A 17,186-nucleotide genomic window follows, 5' to 3' on the forward strand; every position below is an offset into this window, starting at 1 on the left:
GGTTCATGGCTCAGAGTTCTGATTTAGGGTTTGGGTTCATGGTTCAGGGCTTCCATCCAGGGCTCAGGTTTAGAATCTAGGCTTCAGGTTCAATTTCAGGTTTGGGATTCAGGGTTCCAGTTTGGACTTTAAGGTCAGGTTAGGTTTCAGCATTAACGTTAGGGGTTAAGGTAAGTTGTAGGGATGACATATTTTCTTCAGTTGTCATCATGGACACAAAATTTCTATCGGAAGTTTCTAAATCTGAGATGTATTTCATCTGGGTATCAGAAGCTGGTTTAGAATTCAAGATCTCAGTGCACCTGGGTGGCTCAGTGGGTTGGGCCTCTGCCTTTGGCTCAGGTCATGGTCTCAGGGTCCTGAGATCAAGCCCCACATCAGGCTCTCTGCTCACTGGGGAGCCTGCTTCCCTGTCTCTCTGCCTCCCTCTCTGCCTACTTGTGATTTCTCTCTCTGTCAAATAAATAAAATTTTTTTTAAAAAAGTAGAATTTAAGATCTTAGTAACTCCTTACCAACACCATTCTGATCCTAGGGTCTCCCAGTCACCAAGAATTTTCTCTTATCTTGGCCCAAACATACCTTTGGCAGAGAAGGGTGAGCTGCTGCCAACATTGGGATGATTTCACAATGGTAGAAATTTGAAACTAAATATTGGAGAAATGTTCATGGAAAATGAAACAGGAGACAAATAATTGGTTGACTTCTGATTCTTCCACAATAACAAAGAACAAGTTTCCAATAGAACCTGATAATGTTCCCTAGGAAAGCCTATGATACTCATTACCACTACCTTCCCCTGCTTTAAACTAAGAATCACAGCAAGATACTTCCTACTTGGTGTCAAAAATGAATTTTATTCTTTGGATGTTCCAGTGTACAATTTGTGGGAACACTGACAACATTTTTCTTTCTCAAATACTCATCAACACACAAGTAAAATGCAGGCAGCATTGTAATGCACTGCTCATTGGAATACCAAGTACAAGGAGGGCTCTTAGAAGCAATAAAAAGATGTCGACTATGAAACTCATAAAAAGCACCCTTAATGGGCACTCAATGAGGATCCCTAGCCATAAGATCTAACATCTCATCCTATGGAATTCACCTATAAAAATTATCAATAACAATAGCCTACTGACCACCATAACCACCTCACCATTGACCTCTCAGCTTGTAATACACACTCCAACCGCTAGAGACACACTTCTCAGTAGCAGAAAGGGACCTGCCCACTCCCAGGAGGCCAACTCTTACAGTGAAGCCAAAAAATCCCACTCCTTGGAAATCCCAGCCATCAGGACAAAGTCACAGAAACCATACGCAGAACTCAATAAAGGACAGGCATCTCGTGAAGCAGATGCTGCAGATCACCACCACTCCCACGAAGTAACTCTACAGTGGACTCCAGGGCTGTCTGCTGCCCGTGATTACACAGGGCACCGCCTTCTTCCAATACTCCATCCTTGGAACAAAACCGTGAATTGTCCTCATCAGTTCTGTGTGCAGGCTCATGGTGAGCCCTGCAAAAGCCAGACACCTTCTTGAGAACACTCAGCCTCTCACACCTATCCTAGCAGATGGAGGGTCCTGCTCTCTCTGACTTCCATACCAACTAGAGAATACTTGGAATAAGTCTTGCCATATATGCCATATGCAAAGGCATATTCTCCATCTACAAAATGATGGACGGTGAAACACCAAGGATTCCCCGCACCTTCATGAACCTAGATAATCTGGAGATAGAACTTGGCCAGAACTATTGTCCCCAACACCGCCCACACACACAACACGCACACCCTTCCCTTATGCCCTGCAGACCAGTTTCCATTCACCTTGTTCATTCTCAGCCATTGTCTCTGCATTGGACCCATTTGCTATCAGAAATTAATATTTGTTTTATTAACAGCTGCATCCCAGAAGATCTTGCCACCACAACCATTAGAAAAGTCATTACAACAGAGGTCCTAACAACCTGTGCCAATCTCCATGGCTCCACTCCCTGGCTCCAGGGATTGGCTCATCCATGGACATGTGACCTGGTCCCAGCCAATGAGGTGGGAGAAACCTTGGGTCTCAGCCTGCAGAGCCAAGCATGGGGTGGAGCGCCCAGGCCACCGGCTTTTCCATCCTGACTGCAGAAGTGGCCTAGGCCAGGCCCATACTCCATAACATTGCTGAGGGCTATTGAACTCGTCCTGAAGCCCACACATGCTAGATCCTCTGCTACCTCAGGAGAACCCCAAATGTGCTCATGGTCTTGGCCTGAACAAGATGAGCATCTGTGTTGTATATAACCCACATATATCCGCCAGGCAAGGGAGATGAACTCATCCAAACAATACCTACATGGGATTCAACCACAGACAAACATTTTATGGGAAGCTCGAGGCCTACAGAGAAAAGGGTGGGGAGTAAGGGAATTCACCCATAAAAATTATCAGTAACAATAGCCCACTAAGGCCTTAATTTTTGGCCAATTTCACTATCATCTTTTTACCCTTTCATGCACAGGGGCCGGGGTCAAACAGGATAGATCCCAGTGTACTCCTACTCTGCTACTGGAAAAGAAGAGCTCTCTCCTCCATCATCCATCATGTTGTAAATCTGGGGTGTGAGAAACTACCACCCGGGGACCAAATGGGACCTCCCCCCATTTGGTCTGACCAATCAAGTCACTCTCTCAATCAAGTGTGTCTGGAACATTAATTATGGACGGTCTGTGGCTGCTTTCAAGCCACAGTGCAAGAGTGGAGTCATTGTCAGAGACACCACATGGACTGCAACACCTAACAGAAAATCTTTACATAAGACTTTCCAGAAAAGTCTCAAAGATCCTAGCATCATCTCACTTCTTTGAGTAGAATGTAGCACCTTCTGGGTAAAATCTAATTTCTTCACCCCCAGAGGCAAGGACTTCCATCCTTTTAGCCAGAACTCCATCTCCATCCTCCTCCATGTACACTTTGAGCGACACATCTACAGGTCTGCAGCCCAGTGGGAATTCACTGTTGTTTCCATGGTAGTGATGCTCAGAAACGGAGGTGTAAGTGTGAACTTGTGAGTGTGACCATGTGTTTCTTCTTTGTTAGCCACAGTGTGCAAGGAGAATACATTACAGTAGCATGCTTTCTGTCCCACAGGAAGAGCCACGCAATGTGGTTCCATAATGATCTCAGAAGGAATCCACCTTCATAGAACAAACTTCATCTGGGAGGACTCCCAAGTGTCTTGTCCTGGACACTATGTTCCACTGAGCCTGCGGGAACACAGAGGGACAGAGACTCCCCCTGCCCATCAGGGTTTTGAAGGACACCTGCTGTTCCAGGACAAAAGATTCTGAAACCATTCATCCACCTATCATCCAGCCAGGCATCTGTGGGAGAGATCTACTCCAAGCAGAAAGGACAGACCGAGAGACAACAAATGGCAGCTTTGTGTGACAAGCGCCACAACAGGGAACACTCAGGAGGACTGAAGGTATGCAGGGTTGGCCAGATCTGGGGCCAGGGGGATGGGGAATGCTCCAGGAGGATGATCACAGCTATGTCACAGTGGGGAATGCTCGGGAGGACTGGGTTTGTGCAGGGTTGGCCAGACTGGAGGGCGGGGGTACCAGAAGTGCTCCAGGAGGATGTCACAGTTGTGAGCTTGTGTGTACACATGTCAGTGTGACCAGGCATTGGTCAGACCAAAAATGACAGGGCGGGTGAGGGGTGGTGTCCCTAAACTGTCTTCTACAAGACAAAAATTTTGGTAATGAGATTTCTTTCAGTAAATTTCATTTAACATGCATCTGTGAGTCCCTAAAGGTGATTGTGCAGAACATGAAGTACATAGTTGGCCATGGCTTTCAAGTCTGAGGTGCCAGGGGCAGAGTACACTTGATATTTCTTTTTGTTGCTTTCAGACTATGATGACTTTTCCTGCTTTCATCTCCAACCCACAGACAGGAAACAAAGGTAACACAGATCTACACTTTGAAATGCCAACAGAAATCTGCAAACCCAAGTTCTCCCAGGAGCTAAAGGTTCAGGACCAGGGTGATAGAAAGGGGAGGCAGATAGCAAGGAACCAAAAGAACATGTCATGTATATGTGAGCTGGTCCACTTCTCTACCTGTTGGAAGCAAGCCATGCCTGACAGGAGGGAGTCCCACCTGTACCTGGTCCATCTGTTTTCTGCCCTTGAGCAGAGCAGAGGATGTGCTTGAGCTGGGTGTGGGTGTTCGGGGCATGATGGCCAGCTGGCCACGGATGCTACCTGCCTAATACCTGTAGGACCAGCTCCTGGTCCTCGGCTAAGATGAAACAATAATTATGTTTGGTTACCTATTTCCAGGGGCAGGTAATGTGCTCAGTGCTTTGGTGACTATATCCTCTCCCATTTTATTTTTTAAAAACACCTTAGGCAGGTAAGATTGACATACAAAAAGCTGTCCATAATTAATGTATGTAACTTGACCCTGATTCTAACCCTAATCTCTAGTTAAGAGATACTCGATGTGTAATTCTGCTCATAAATTAAAGGATGGTGTTTAGGAGCTAAGGAATTCAGGGACCAACTTTCTTCTGCCTTTTTCTCCCTTGAATCCAGTAAATGGGAACACATTTGGCCACGTGCTATCTGGAGAATGGCCACACAGCGGCAACAGTGACTACACAGTGTCCCAAACCCCACTGCAAAGCCCATCCTTCCTTTTTCCTGTCAAACCTTGTTCATTCAGTGTTTACAGATCATTGTATAGATTATGAAAAGTGTGACTTTGCTGAATTTTTTTTAAACCAAATTAATTCTTTCAACCTGTTCAGAATAGAAGATGTTTCCTAAAATCTCAGAGTTGGCAAGCAGATGAAGGCCCAGGAGCCTGGGAAAAGGCTATTAATATTGAATCTATTCAGTCTAGTCAGGAAACAAGGATGACTTATATTCCACTTCTTTTCAGGAAGAATTTTTGTCAACTAACAGCCCTGAATCCACACAAAATACTGCAGCTCAGAGGAAAACCAAAGGAGAATCAACAACCTCCAGAAGCAAAGAAAGAGCCACACCCAGGAAAAAAGAAGACATACCACGAAGGCTCTGCTCAAGCCAACTTGCAGTCTGTAGATCCTCTGGAGCCAGAATGCCTCCAATGCCCCTGGGGGTCATGGGTCAGGCAGAGCGCACACCCTGATGTAGCACTGTTGTAACCCGTGACAAGTCTCCTGGTCCCTTCCTCCACAAGACACCCCACCCCCACCCATGACGACTCCAGACTGCTTCAAGGAACTCCCATTCCCCTTTCTGACCCCACTGTTCACTTTTCCCATCACTGCCATAATACGGAGTATGTTTAACTACTTACTATTCTGTCATTTAAATGTTTTTTGTCATGTTTGCTATGAAACGATGCCTTGCATCATATACCCTGATGTAGAATCCCTCGTCACATTGCCTGACTTCACTGTGCCCTCATAGTGTCATGGGGCTAGTGTCTTAGGCAAGGTCCTCACCAAGCCGGCTCAGCTGTTGCAGTGAAGGCCTGATTCAGGCACTGCAATTTGTGTGCAAGTAAAGCAACACAGCCAAAACCTTGGTTTGGGTTCAGAATTGCTCATGGCCCCTCAGCCAAATCAGATGGCCTGGGGGCACATCCTGAAGACATATGCTAGTCCAGTGTTGCCCTGGGGAATTTCCATGGAACAGCCATGGTGTCCAATGAGGGAACTCAATAAGAGTGGGGAGGATGGGAGTCAGAACTCCTGAGATAGAATCCATCTTGGAGATTGCCCAGAACTTCCTAGGATTTCATTCCATAGTCTTCAATGAATCAATTAATCTAAAAACATTTTCTCATTTTAGAAATGAAGCCTGAAGCTCCGATGAAGTGACTCTCCTAGGTCATATTGGAAATCAGCAAAAGAGCCAGACTGAGATGGGAGATGGCCTCCAGCATGATCCCCTAGAGTGGCTTTAGCTATAGCCACAACCACCCATTTATCTTTCCTGGACTCCCTGACTCTCAGGGGCTCTTCATGGGGCATATTCTGGGAACAAAGGTCATGTCAGTGCCACAGAAACCTCTGACACTGATTATAAGGAGACTTTGATGTTAATGGAGTCCCCAGCCATAGGCCATCTCAGAGTTTGTCTGCAAAGCTATGGCTGGTGGGAAACCCACATGCTGACAGAAGGTAGAGTAAGATGGAAAAAGCTAGGGAAAGAGAGGGTGGTCATGTAACATCTGGCCCCAGATGACATGGTGGTGTCCAGCAGGGCAAGCCCCCCCAATACCCCCCAGCGCCTTCACAGAACTCACCCACAAGGTTTGAGGCTGAGCTTCATACATGGATCAGGAGCACTCCGACTAGCTCAGGAAAGCATAACAGGACATAATAAAGCCACAGCTTTGACAGATGTATATTCATAGAGCAATAGCTTTCTCCAAATATATTCTGATATGGTAAAAAAAAAAAATTTCACTGATAAAACATGAATACTTATTATTAAAAAGAAAGTCATTCTTGTTAAATTAATAAATATTTATGGAGTATCTTCTTAGGGCAAATATATAGCTCTAATACCACCTGGGAGCTTGCAAATAACTGTGAGGTATAATCAATAAAACAAAGATAGGAAGTAATGCAGGCTAAGGGCTATGAGAGCCATTCTATTCTGAGAGGCCCATTAAGGAAGTCTACTGAGAAAATGCTTTTCAGCCAAGACCAGAAAGACAGGGCCAGCGAATTCATCTGGGAGAAGAGTCACAGAGGAATTTGATTTTTAATTATATTGACCATAAAACATAACTGTCAAGAAATAATTGCCCTACGTGCTGCTTTGGAACTTTTGGTTCTTCTCTGTAACTATTTGGGTTACATGCTTACATTTGCTCACCGTAAAATACTCTAAGAAAATGTCTTATTTAAGCGTGGACATCTTGTATTAAAGCCAAATAAGTTAACCCTAGCAAATCCCTAAACTCTAACCCTAACCCCTGACCCGAAATCCTGACCCTAAACCTGACCTTAACCCTAACCTTAACCCTAACCCAACATGCACCTAGAGAGAAGCTAGAAGGGCTAGAAGCCCTCCCAACACAGGGTGTACACAGGGCCCCAATCGCCACCAACACTGGCCAATTCTCAAGAGCATTCTGCCCAAATCAGTACCAACTTTGGCAGAATTCTCGTTAGAATTGGGCAGAAACCCCCGTCAAACTCGCTTCCAATGGCAGGAGCCTTCAGGGGAGCTGCCTGGGCCCAGACCGATGTCCCCAGTGGTGCCCGCGGGAATCCTGTGAGAACAACCTCAAATCACCAGGCGCATGCCCAGCCCAGATCACCTCAGAATGCTGGCCAGCCCTGCACTCTACTCAGCCCCCTGGGGATGCCATCTTGGCGCTGGCAGATGGGGCCTGCCATGCCCCTAGGCCCTAATCCTAACGGTATGGTTGCATTGTCAGGCTTCTGTCCCCATAGATCTGGCCCCCAATCCCTCCAAACTGGGGACCCCTGAACCCCACCCTAGGAGTCCACCTGCCACACAGGAGCAAACCAGCCGTTTGGAGCTCCGCGGAACCCTCAGAGCAGGAGAAACCTGCATTCCTCCCTGAGGCCAACCCCACCTTCCCCAGCACCACCTGGCTCCAAACCCAGAGCCTGATGCCCCGTATGACCCCGGCGATCCCGCTCAGCCTCAGTGCCAGCAGATCAGGCCTGCCATGCCCCTAGGCCCTAACCCTAACCCTAGGTTGCGTTTTCAGGCTTCTGTCCCCAGAGGCCTGGCCCCCAAGCCCTCCAGATTGGGGAACCCAGAGCCACACCCCAGGATTCCGCGTGGCTTCCAGGACGAAACTGTGCTGTTTGGAGCTGGCCAGCGTTGTGTAGCGATTCTGGCCGTGCACCCACTGGGTGTCTGGAGGCCTTCTCGCTAGGTGCATGTTTCACCAGTCCGGGACCACAGCCAGACCCACGCTGAGGGGAGCTCCCCTGGGGCAGAGTTCAGGAAGGAGATCAGTCTGGGCATCAGGCTCTGGGTTAGTGGGCAGCAGTGGGCGCCGAAGGTGGGGGTGGCCTTGGGGGTCCATGCAGGTTTCTCCAGCTCTGAGGGTTTTGCGCAGCTCCAAAAGGCATGATTTCCTCCTGGGTGGCAGGCGGAGTCCTGGAGTGTGGCTCAGGGGTCCCCAAACTGGAGGGCTTGGGAGCCAAGCCTCCGGAGGGAAGCCTTTTAACCTGAAGAATATAGAGGATGTGCTCCAGAAGAATTCAATTTCCATGGATAATTACAGCATGATATGAACTAGGTGTGATAAGGAGGAATTCAGCAAAGTTTGTTGTTAAAATTCTCTCCCTGCCCTGTTGTTTCTGTGTGGCCCAGCAAACATTTACACCTTTTCATCTTCTGCGCATTACTTTCCTTCCCTTTGAAATCCCAAACTCCCTTCTCCTTAGTTCAGGGTGACATGTAAACCTTTTACTTTTCTATTTTTGCATCTCTCCTACACCTGGCGTTCCCACAGGCACAAGATCCAATTTGGTTTTCTTCTATTGATGTGTTTCATGTCAGTTTAATTCTAAGAGCAGCTGGAAGAAGCTTTGAAGGATGGAGGAAGGGAAGAGAAACATTTTTCCTCTCCAACAAGTGACTGGCACAAAGCAGACGTTCCACAGTTTGGATTTCGCAGAAATCAGAGTTTGATGGCCCCTTGCTTCCAGAGCGAGGTCGGGGCGCCCGCTCTTCTGAAGGCTCTGCCCCTTTAAGAAAAGTAGGAAAAGGCCGAGGGAGGCTGCTGGGAAGGAGGGCGGGGTGCGCGGTCCACGTTCTGCACCCGGAGTCACGCGCAGCCTGTCGGGTTTGGGGAACTCGGCACACCAGGTGCGGTTCTGAAGAATGCCCAGGAAAGAAGCACAAAGGCGAGCGCTTCGCCAGGCCGCTGTTAGGCCAGCTTGGTAAGGACAAAAGGACGACTGTGCCTGCCCCTTTAAGACCGAGTCCCGTTCTCCTCGGAGGGAAATAACGTGGTCAGGAACACCCCGGGAACTTACCCTTTTTAGCCCCTCTTCTTTCCTTAACAATTAATAACAGGTACGTAGTGTCCCCCGCCTAGTCACGTTCACAAAGGATGCTCCATTGGTGCTGGGATGGAAGGGGGAGGCGCCGGTGTAGACGACCTGACGTTGCAAACCAAAATCACCTCCTGTTTGCCGCGCTGTGTTTACAAGCCTCGGCTTGTGCGGTTCAAGGGCCGACCCAACGCTTCCTAACAGAATTAGTCCAGAGAGAAGAGACGGTTTAGAGACCCAGGGATCCCGAGGGCACGTCTACCCTGAGCTCGTACACAAGTGGCCTAGCAGGCGTTTTAGCCTGCCCTGTGTTCCGATATTTTAATTGATCGCTTTTGTTTACAAGTGGGGGTTTATGTGTGAAGCCCTGGGTTATCTTGAGAAACTGGAAGATCTGGCAGCGTGTTCTTTTACCAGCAAGCAGTTTGCTGGCCCCTTTGCACTGCTCAGAAACAGTCTCCAGGTCGCCACAGCCCCTCTGTAATAACCAGCGGCACCACTCAGGGTCACCAAGTCCGGCCTCCTGGTAGGCGTTTGAGTTTGGGGCGCCCACTGTAAATACTTGGGGGGATGGGTACAGGACTATTTAAAACATTTATGCAGAACAGTTCAGAGATTCCAAATAACTGGGCATGTAGTTTGTATTTAAACTGCTCTTTCTTATTCTTTTTTATTCTCATCAAGGCATTTTTCCATTGGAGCAAGCCTTTTCGGCCCAGGCTTGGTAAAATGAGTCATCGGAGGTAGTTACGGGAGGATATTTGCGAGTTGATATTCTTTTATGACAGTTAAATCCATAAAGTTTTAAGAAAAAAATCTGAATTTTGATTACATTGATGTTTTATGCTACAACAACTGTTACTGAATAGAGTGTACTCAGTATAATTTGTATACCTTTGTCCACAATTATAGTTTGGTAACCTCCACAACTCTTGGCAAGACTTTCATAAAGGCGAGAACCGTATTTGCCCTAGTAACAGCTCTACCTTACCGCTAGAATCTAAGCTTCCCAAAGATGGAGACTTATCTTGCTCACAGTGCCTGCTTAAAGGTAAGTGATTTATTGAATGTGTTAAAGAACTTTATTGTGTGTGTGTGTGTGAAAGAACTTTAAAAGCAAACCTTATTTTATGTAACTGGCATGTTCCGGAGGTTTTCTCTCAAAATCAAATGCTTGTATGTTTATTGTTCTAAATTATTAAAAGGCCTTTGTTGTGAAAATACTTCCTTTTAAATTTTTTTAAAGATTTATTTATTTATTTATCTGAAGAGATCACAAGTAGACAGAGAGGCAGGCAGAGAGAGAGGAAGGGTAGCAGGCTCCCTGCTGAGCAGAGAGCCCAGATGCGGGGCTCAATCCCAGGACCCAGAGATCATGACCTGAGCTGAAGGCAGAGGCTTTAACCCACTGAGCCATCCAGGCGCCTTTTTTTTTTTTTTAAAAGGTTGGATTTTCCTAAGTTGATGCACCAATATTTCCATCTGAAATGGACTTGCACTTGTGAATCATCAGCTACAGAGCTTACACTGTAATATTTTCTTCCTACGTAATGGGATTTGGAAGTGTCAGTGAACCTTGGAATTTTCAGTATTATTTCTGTTTTTAGAGACCCACAGATTCCAGTTGAGATTACTGTAGCAGCCAGACCCTTCCTTCCTCAGGAGGAGCAGTAGCTCTTATCGACAGCCACGTTGACAGAACCTGTGTTTTGGAAAAGGACGATGGCTTCGAGCCTAGGTTGGAGAGCATTTGCACCATTTCACATGAACCACCGTGGTGTCTTTCTGAAAGCTGTGAGAAGCAATGGTCTTTCCTTGTTTCCCTGGGGCCATTCCCCTTGGAGAGGAGCTGGAAGCTTTTTGGACCCTGAGATGAAAGCTTTCCTGGAAGAGAACACTGAAGTCACCAGCAGTGGCAGCCTCACCCCTGAAATCCAGTTGCGGCTTTTGACGCCCAGGTGCAAGTTCTGGTGGCAAAAAGCTGACCTGTGGCCCTACAGCGAGCCTTACTGGGCAATCTACTGGCCAGGAGGCCAGGCCCTGTCTAGGTATTTCCATATCTGAAATGGGAAGCTTTAAGGCCCAAACAGATCCTGTTTTCTTCAGATTCTTTTTTCAGCCTGTCCAACTCTGCATTATCTTTGCTCCTCACAAAAACAAAACAAAACCAAACAAACAAACAAACAAAAAACAGTGAAGCCCCCAAATTCTTGTTTTCTTAATTTGGAGCAATTTAAGCATACTCCAGGCTTATCAGTGTTATTTCCCCAAATATAGTTCTCTAAGAGAAACCCTAGGATCAGCTGTCAAGACCCTAGATACTATGAATGATCTGGTAATTTCACACTATTTTCTGGTTCATGGTTCATAAGGTATGGCCAGTGCAGAGTTTCTTAAAGCCCCAGTCCTTCAGCTCTCCTAGTTTAATCTCATAAATGTTGCTCCTCAAGCCTCACACTCCATCCCTCCCTGGAGGCTCACTTCTTTCAATTACCCAAAAAATAAGAGATGTGAGTGGGTCCACAAGGATTCCCTCTTCTCTAGTGACTTAGTGACGTCTCAGTTGAACTCTCGACTTGAATCTGCATGTTCTTTTTTTTTTTTTTTTTTTTTAAGTAAGCTCTATGCCCATCTTGGGGCTTGAACTCACAACCCTGAGACCAAGAGTTGCATGCTATACAAACTGAGCCAGCCAGCTGCTCTGAATCTGCATTGTTAAGGTCTCTTCTACCCACCCACCAACCCCACACTGCAGAAATGTTCTTTCGGACATTCTCTCATACATCACACTATGCTTTTTATTAAAACACAACTGCTGAGACAAAGGCAAGAGCTTTTAGCATTTCAGTCTGGTTTTTGCTCTTAGATTGGTTAATGATTAAACTTGCTTAAACGTTCAGCCTATAGACCTCTGAAATTAAATGGATAAGCACTTCTCATTTGCAGGAATGGGATGACCTAACAGAATTAATGTTGTATATAGTTTAAATGCAAAATAAATAAATGCATATGTAGCGCTGTTCAGAGAATCCTGAAGATTGGAAAGCTTTCTAGGTGTTATCAAACAATTCTGATTTTCTAGTTGTTGCCAAATTTTCAAGCTTTGTTCATTTACATCATACCTTGAAAATATTGACATTTTCAGTGACGTCTGTTAAAGTGATTGTTCGTCAACTTCAAGTAAAAATACAATCAAATTCCTTAACAGACTGAATCAGAGGTCACAAGTTGGTACACCCACAGATGTGTTTTGTTTGGCCTTTACTTGTAAACTTAAAATGAAAAATCAGTTGCTAACATTTAAAACTTGGGACGTTTAAAAAAAATAAGAAATAAAAATAAACTTGGGAAATTTCATGTAAAAATGTCTGATTTTGAAAAAACAGAAGTATCTGGTTAACACAGGATTTCTACATGGCAGCAGTGAGCTAAAGATGGGTTGCAGCTTTCCATTGAGACAGCCATGTACACCCCGACTTTGCCATAATCCCTGATATGCTTCATTTTTCAGTAGTAAGGTCAAGTGTTGGTTGATATATATTATTTCGGGGTTTCTCATCCAGCTTCAGTGGTTGATGACTATTTAGCCTCGGTCCAAATTGATTGAACTGGACTTTGTACCTTACCAGAGAGGTCATTATAACTCAACATAAGCTATAGGTAAAAGCACTCTATGATGGACAATCAATTTTGAATTTTGAATTTTGAATCTAGTTTACTGAATCCTTATTATAGCAGTATTTTGTCAGTCTAATTGTAGGTGCTTGACTGTTTCAGGATCATAAGTGCTCATTATTTTAAAAAGACATTTTTTGGGGGATTGCCTGGTTGGCTCAGTCATTAGAGCTTGTGACTTTTGATCTCAGCATCATGAGTTCAACCCCTATGTTGGGCATAGAGCTTAAAAAAATTTTTTCTTTTTTTAATACCTCTTGCTGACCTTCTATCTCAGATAGTGTTCTTTGCTTTCTTTCCAAATTAGGTATCTTTTGGATAATCCTGATGTTGTTAGAGGAAAGTCTGTGTTAGATCTTGGGAGTGGATGTGGAGCTACAGCTATTGCTGCCAAGATGAGTGGGGCATCGAGGATCTTGGCCAACGACATAGACCCTAGTAAGACTCTCATATTTAAAAATATTTAAATATCTTTATTTTCTTCCAGGATAAATATCTATGGATGCCTCAACATGATAACTTATTTCCATGCATATTTTGTCATCAGATATTGTGAATTTATGTTCAGTGGGACATAATCTGTGAAGATCCTGTGGGTCCAGAATTGATGTGCATATTTCTTAAGAGGATTTGTATTTATGTCTGTCAGATAGCCCAAAGTGTACCAAGCTGGGAGCACTTACTGTTAATTTCTGGGCAAGGGATTTCCTGAAATATGTAGGTTGTATATATTTGACCCAAAACCCAAGTGAAGATAGGCCTTATGTTTTTTTTTGTTTTGTTTTGTTTTGTTTTTTTTAGATTTATTTATTTGACAGAGATCACAAGTAGGCAGAGAGACAGGCAAAGAAAGAGAGGAGGAAGCAGGCTCCGTGATGAGCAGAGAGCCCAACACGGGGCTCGATCCCAGGACCCTGGGATCATGACCTGAGCGGAAGGCAGAGGCTTTAACCCACTGAGCCACCCAGGCACCCCAGGCCTTGTGTTTTGAGGGTGATTTTATTCCATTAAAACCCAAGTTGCGATGAGTCAGTTTTAATTTTATCTGATTTTCTTTCAGTTTTCAATTTTACTGAGGATCTAGCTTTTATTCTTATTTTATTTTATTTATTTATTTGGTGGGAGGTAGAGAGGGGTAGAAGAGGAAGAGAGAGACTCTTAAGCAGGCTCCACACCCAGCATGTGAGCCTAGTGCAGGGCTCGATCTCACAACTCTGAGATCATGACCTGAGCTGAAATCAAGAATCAGACACTTAATGGACTGAGCCACCCCGGTGCCCCAAGATGCTTATTTTTTTTTTTTTTAAGATTTTATTCATTTATTTGGCAGAGAGAGATCACAAGTAGGCAGAGAGGCAGGCAGAGAGAGAGAGAGAGAGAGGGAGAAGCAGGCTCCCTGCTGAGCAGAGAGCCCGATGCGGGACTCGATCCCAGGACCCTGAGATCATGACCTGAGCCGAAGGCAGCAGCTTAACCCACTAAGCCACCCAGGCGCCCCCCAAGATGCTTATTTTATACAAGGGACTCAGGTTGCTCAAGTCCCAAGACCTGATTTCCCTAGACAGCTACACTAAACCAAACCTCTTAGTTATTAGATCAGCAAATATTCCTTGAAACCTCCACATTTCTAGTGTTTTGTATTGTTTGTTTTGTTTTTAGGATATCCACTCATATATTTGAAAATTGCAGTAAATAGTTTATGTTGGTAGATACTTCTTTACCTAAAAAACAACTTTCAATAAAAGGGAAAAAATATTGTTAGATTTTCTAAATTACTTAATCAATAGGGGATTGAAACTGCCTAGCATAAAACCAATTCATTATGTGCTTTTTAAAGTTGCAGGAATGGCTATCATATTGAATTGTGAGTTGAACCAACTGAAGCCTTTTCCCATTTTAACCAAAAACATTTTGGATTTGGAACAAGAAAAGTGGGACCTTGTTGTGCTTGGAGATATGTTTTATGATGAAGACCTTGCAGACAGTCTTCATCAATGGCTGAAGAATTGCTTTTGGACCCACAGAACTCGAGTACTGATTGGTGACCCTGGACGACCCCAGTTTAGTGGACATAGCATTCAACATCAACTGCACAAAGTGGTAGAATATTCACTTCCAGAGCCTACCAGGAGGGAAAACAATGGGTTGACAACCAGCACAGTATGGGATTTTCAGCCTTGAGTTGTCCAAGTGCTTCCAAGTGTGAATATAACTATGTTTGGGTTTAACGCTAAAAGACCCTCCAGTTTAAAGCATGTGTATCTTGTTTCCCAAATACTAAGTCATAAGTTTTGTAAGCCTTTGTCATGTAACTCGTTCTGCATTATGCCAAATATGCAAATCTCTACCTGACAGTTTTCTACTTTTACTGCTATAGGAATAGAATTCTAGAAGACAGTACCAAAATGGTAGCAACATGTAACTTAAGTAGTAGAGAAGAATGAGAAAGAAAATGAGAAAGCGAAGTCTGTTTCTGTAGTTGAGAATAACTATATGATGGATCTTCAAATTAGACACAATACAAAATAGAGAAGAGTACTGTATTTCAAAAACAATGACCTGTAAAGATCAGAGCTGCATTTAGTGTGGTACAGAGTATGTGAGCTTTGGAGTCAGGCAACTCTGTCACTTTCTAGTTGGGACTTTAGGCCAATTAAGCTCTCTGAGCTTTAATTTCTTCATCTATAAAACTGTAACAAACTTAAGAAACCTCACCGCAAGGCTATTTTATTAAATGAAAGAATAAAGTGCCTCATACAATATTTGGTACACAATAGGACCTCAACTGACAGTCGTGGATAAAAATAAAGATTCTAAAATAAAATAAATAAAATAAAGATTTTAGAATTTCCTATATACCATTGACACTTTTTGATGCTTCTTTATGGTTCACTAAGGTTAGCTAGAAATTGGTTATGCTACCACTACATGGTCTAGGTTTTCAGGATCTTATATATCAATAAAAACCCTATGACATAAATGAGAATGTGAAGAGGAATATGTATAGCATACCACTATTTATAGAAAAACATATGAAAAGATGTACATATGTACCCACATACGTATGTGTGTGTGTGTATGTATATATATATATATATATATATATACACACACACAAATACAATACATATTTGTTGGCAACATGCATAGCATATCCCTGAAAAGACAAATAAGTAATTGCTAACTGTGGTTGTCTTCTGGGAGGGTATCAGATACCTGGGAGACTGGGGTGGGAGGTCTCCGAGTTTTACCTTTGGGTCTTAAGATTCTGTACTATAGATTTTCTATTCTCTAATTTAAAACTAAACACCAGCGTTATATGTGTTACAAGTGAAATATAAAATGCAGCCTTTCTAATGTTCTTTCTTATGTTTTCAAACACTGCTTTGGAGTTGTTCATAACATGTGCATTATATACAAACTTTATAATAACGCGTGCATGCCATTGGGATTATGGTACCAGGGAGATGTGATCAGAGTTATACAGTGGAAATATGGAGAAAGCAGTTAAGGGCAAGTTGTTGCTTAGATAGGAAAATAGGATAATTCGATGGGAGTTTGGGAACCCAGCTCCGGAGGATTTGGAGATTGTTGAACTTGGAAGTCAGAGTTTATTTCAGCCCAGTGAAACAAATTTTTGTGCATCTAATTTCACATTGGTATGTTGGGTCTTAAATGTGATCAACCTAAATTTTGATTCAGACTTGGTTAAAATTAATAGAAATTAAAGGTTACAATGGCATTGGATGATATTTGAGAGGAAAAAGTTTTATTAACAATATCCTTTGAAAATTCAGAGTGCTCTGCTGGTTATTGTCCTTCCCAGCAAGATAAAAGTAAATTATACTCTGGAGCACTGTGGAAGTCAACTTGATGCGACAAAGAGAAGATTTACATTTAAGTCTAAATATCTACAAACCTTGTTTTTGTTATCCTCTTTTGGTGATTTATTAGGAGAGTACAAGGTCTTTGAGATCTCCAAATGTTACTTAAGATATTTTATTTTATTTTGTTTTTCAAAAGATTTTATTTATTTGACAGAGAGAGACACAGAGAGAGGGGGGGAACACAAGCGAGGGGAGTGGGAGAGGGAGAAGCAGGTTTCCCACTGAGCAGGGAGCCTGATGCAGGCCTTGATCCCAGTACCCCGGGATCTTGACCTGCCAGGTGCCCATTACTTAAGATATTTAAAAATCTCCCCTGTATATAATGATGAGCCTTGAATGACTTCATAGTGATATGGATAGAGACTCCTGGGCCCGAGCCCCTTCCCCTTGCCTACTCCCCATTGCTCCTGCTGGGGCAGAAGAAAAAGACCAGAGGCGGGTCCTGTTTGATTAAGAAAAGAAAAAGAAACAAGTCCGCAGGGGTAATTTAGCACTCTCCTGAGATGCCTCCGCATAGATTATACTTCCATTTGAAGGGGCCATTTGGCCTTGAGAGACTGTGAAAATGTCCTGTTACC

General features: G+C 43.9%; 1 protein-coding gene across 3 annotated transcripts; it reads left to right on the forward strand.

Annotated features, from left to right (window-relative positions):
- Positions 1–8,793: 8,793 nt before the first annotated feature.
- Positions 8,794–15,577, forward strand: ETFBKMT (electron transfer flavoprotein subunit beta lysine methyltransferase). 3 transcript variants are annotated; one of them, XM_046013641.1, is made up of 5 exons: positions 8,794–8,932; positions 9,959–10,097; positions 10,654–11,094; positions 13,029–13,159; positions 14,559–15,577. In XM_046013641.1, exons 3-5 carry the CDS (start codon positions 10,769–10,771, stop codon positions 14,900–14,902), a joined length of 801 nt encoding a protein of 266 aa, XP_045869597.1. In that variant the 5' UTR covers positions 8,794–8,932; positions 9,959–10,097; positions 10,654–10,768; the 3' UTR covers positions 14,903–15,577. The 3 variants fall into 3 exon arrangements, with proteins under 3 accessions (XP_045869597.1, XP_045869596.1, XP_045869598.1); XM_046013640.1 differs by having other exon boundaries at positions 8,823–9,068; XM_046013642.1 differs by having other exon boundaries at positions 8,823–9,068; positions 10,654–11,004.
- The last annotated feature ends 1,609 nt before the right edge of the window (positions 15,578–17,186 follow it).

This window comes from Meles meles, chromosome 7, assembly GCF_922984935.1.
Source record: "Meles meles chromosome 7, mMelMel3.1 paternal haplotype, whole genome shotgun sequence".
Classification (NCBI taxonomy): domain Eukaryota; kingdom Metazoa; phylum Chordata; class Mammalia; order Carnivora; family Mustelidae; genus Meles; species Meles meles.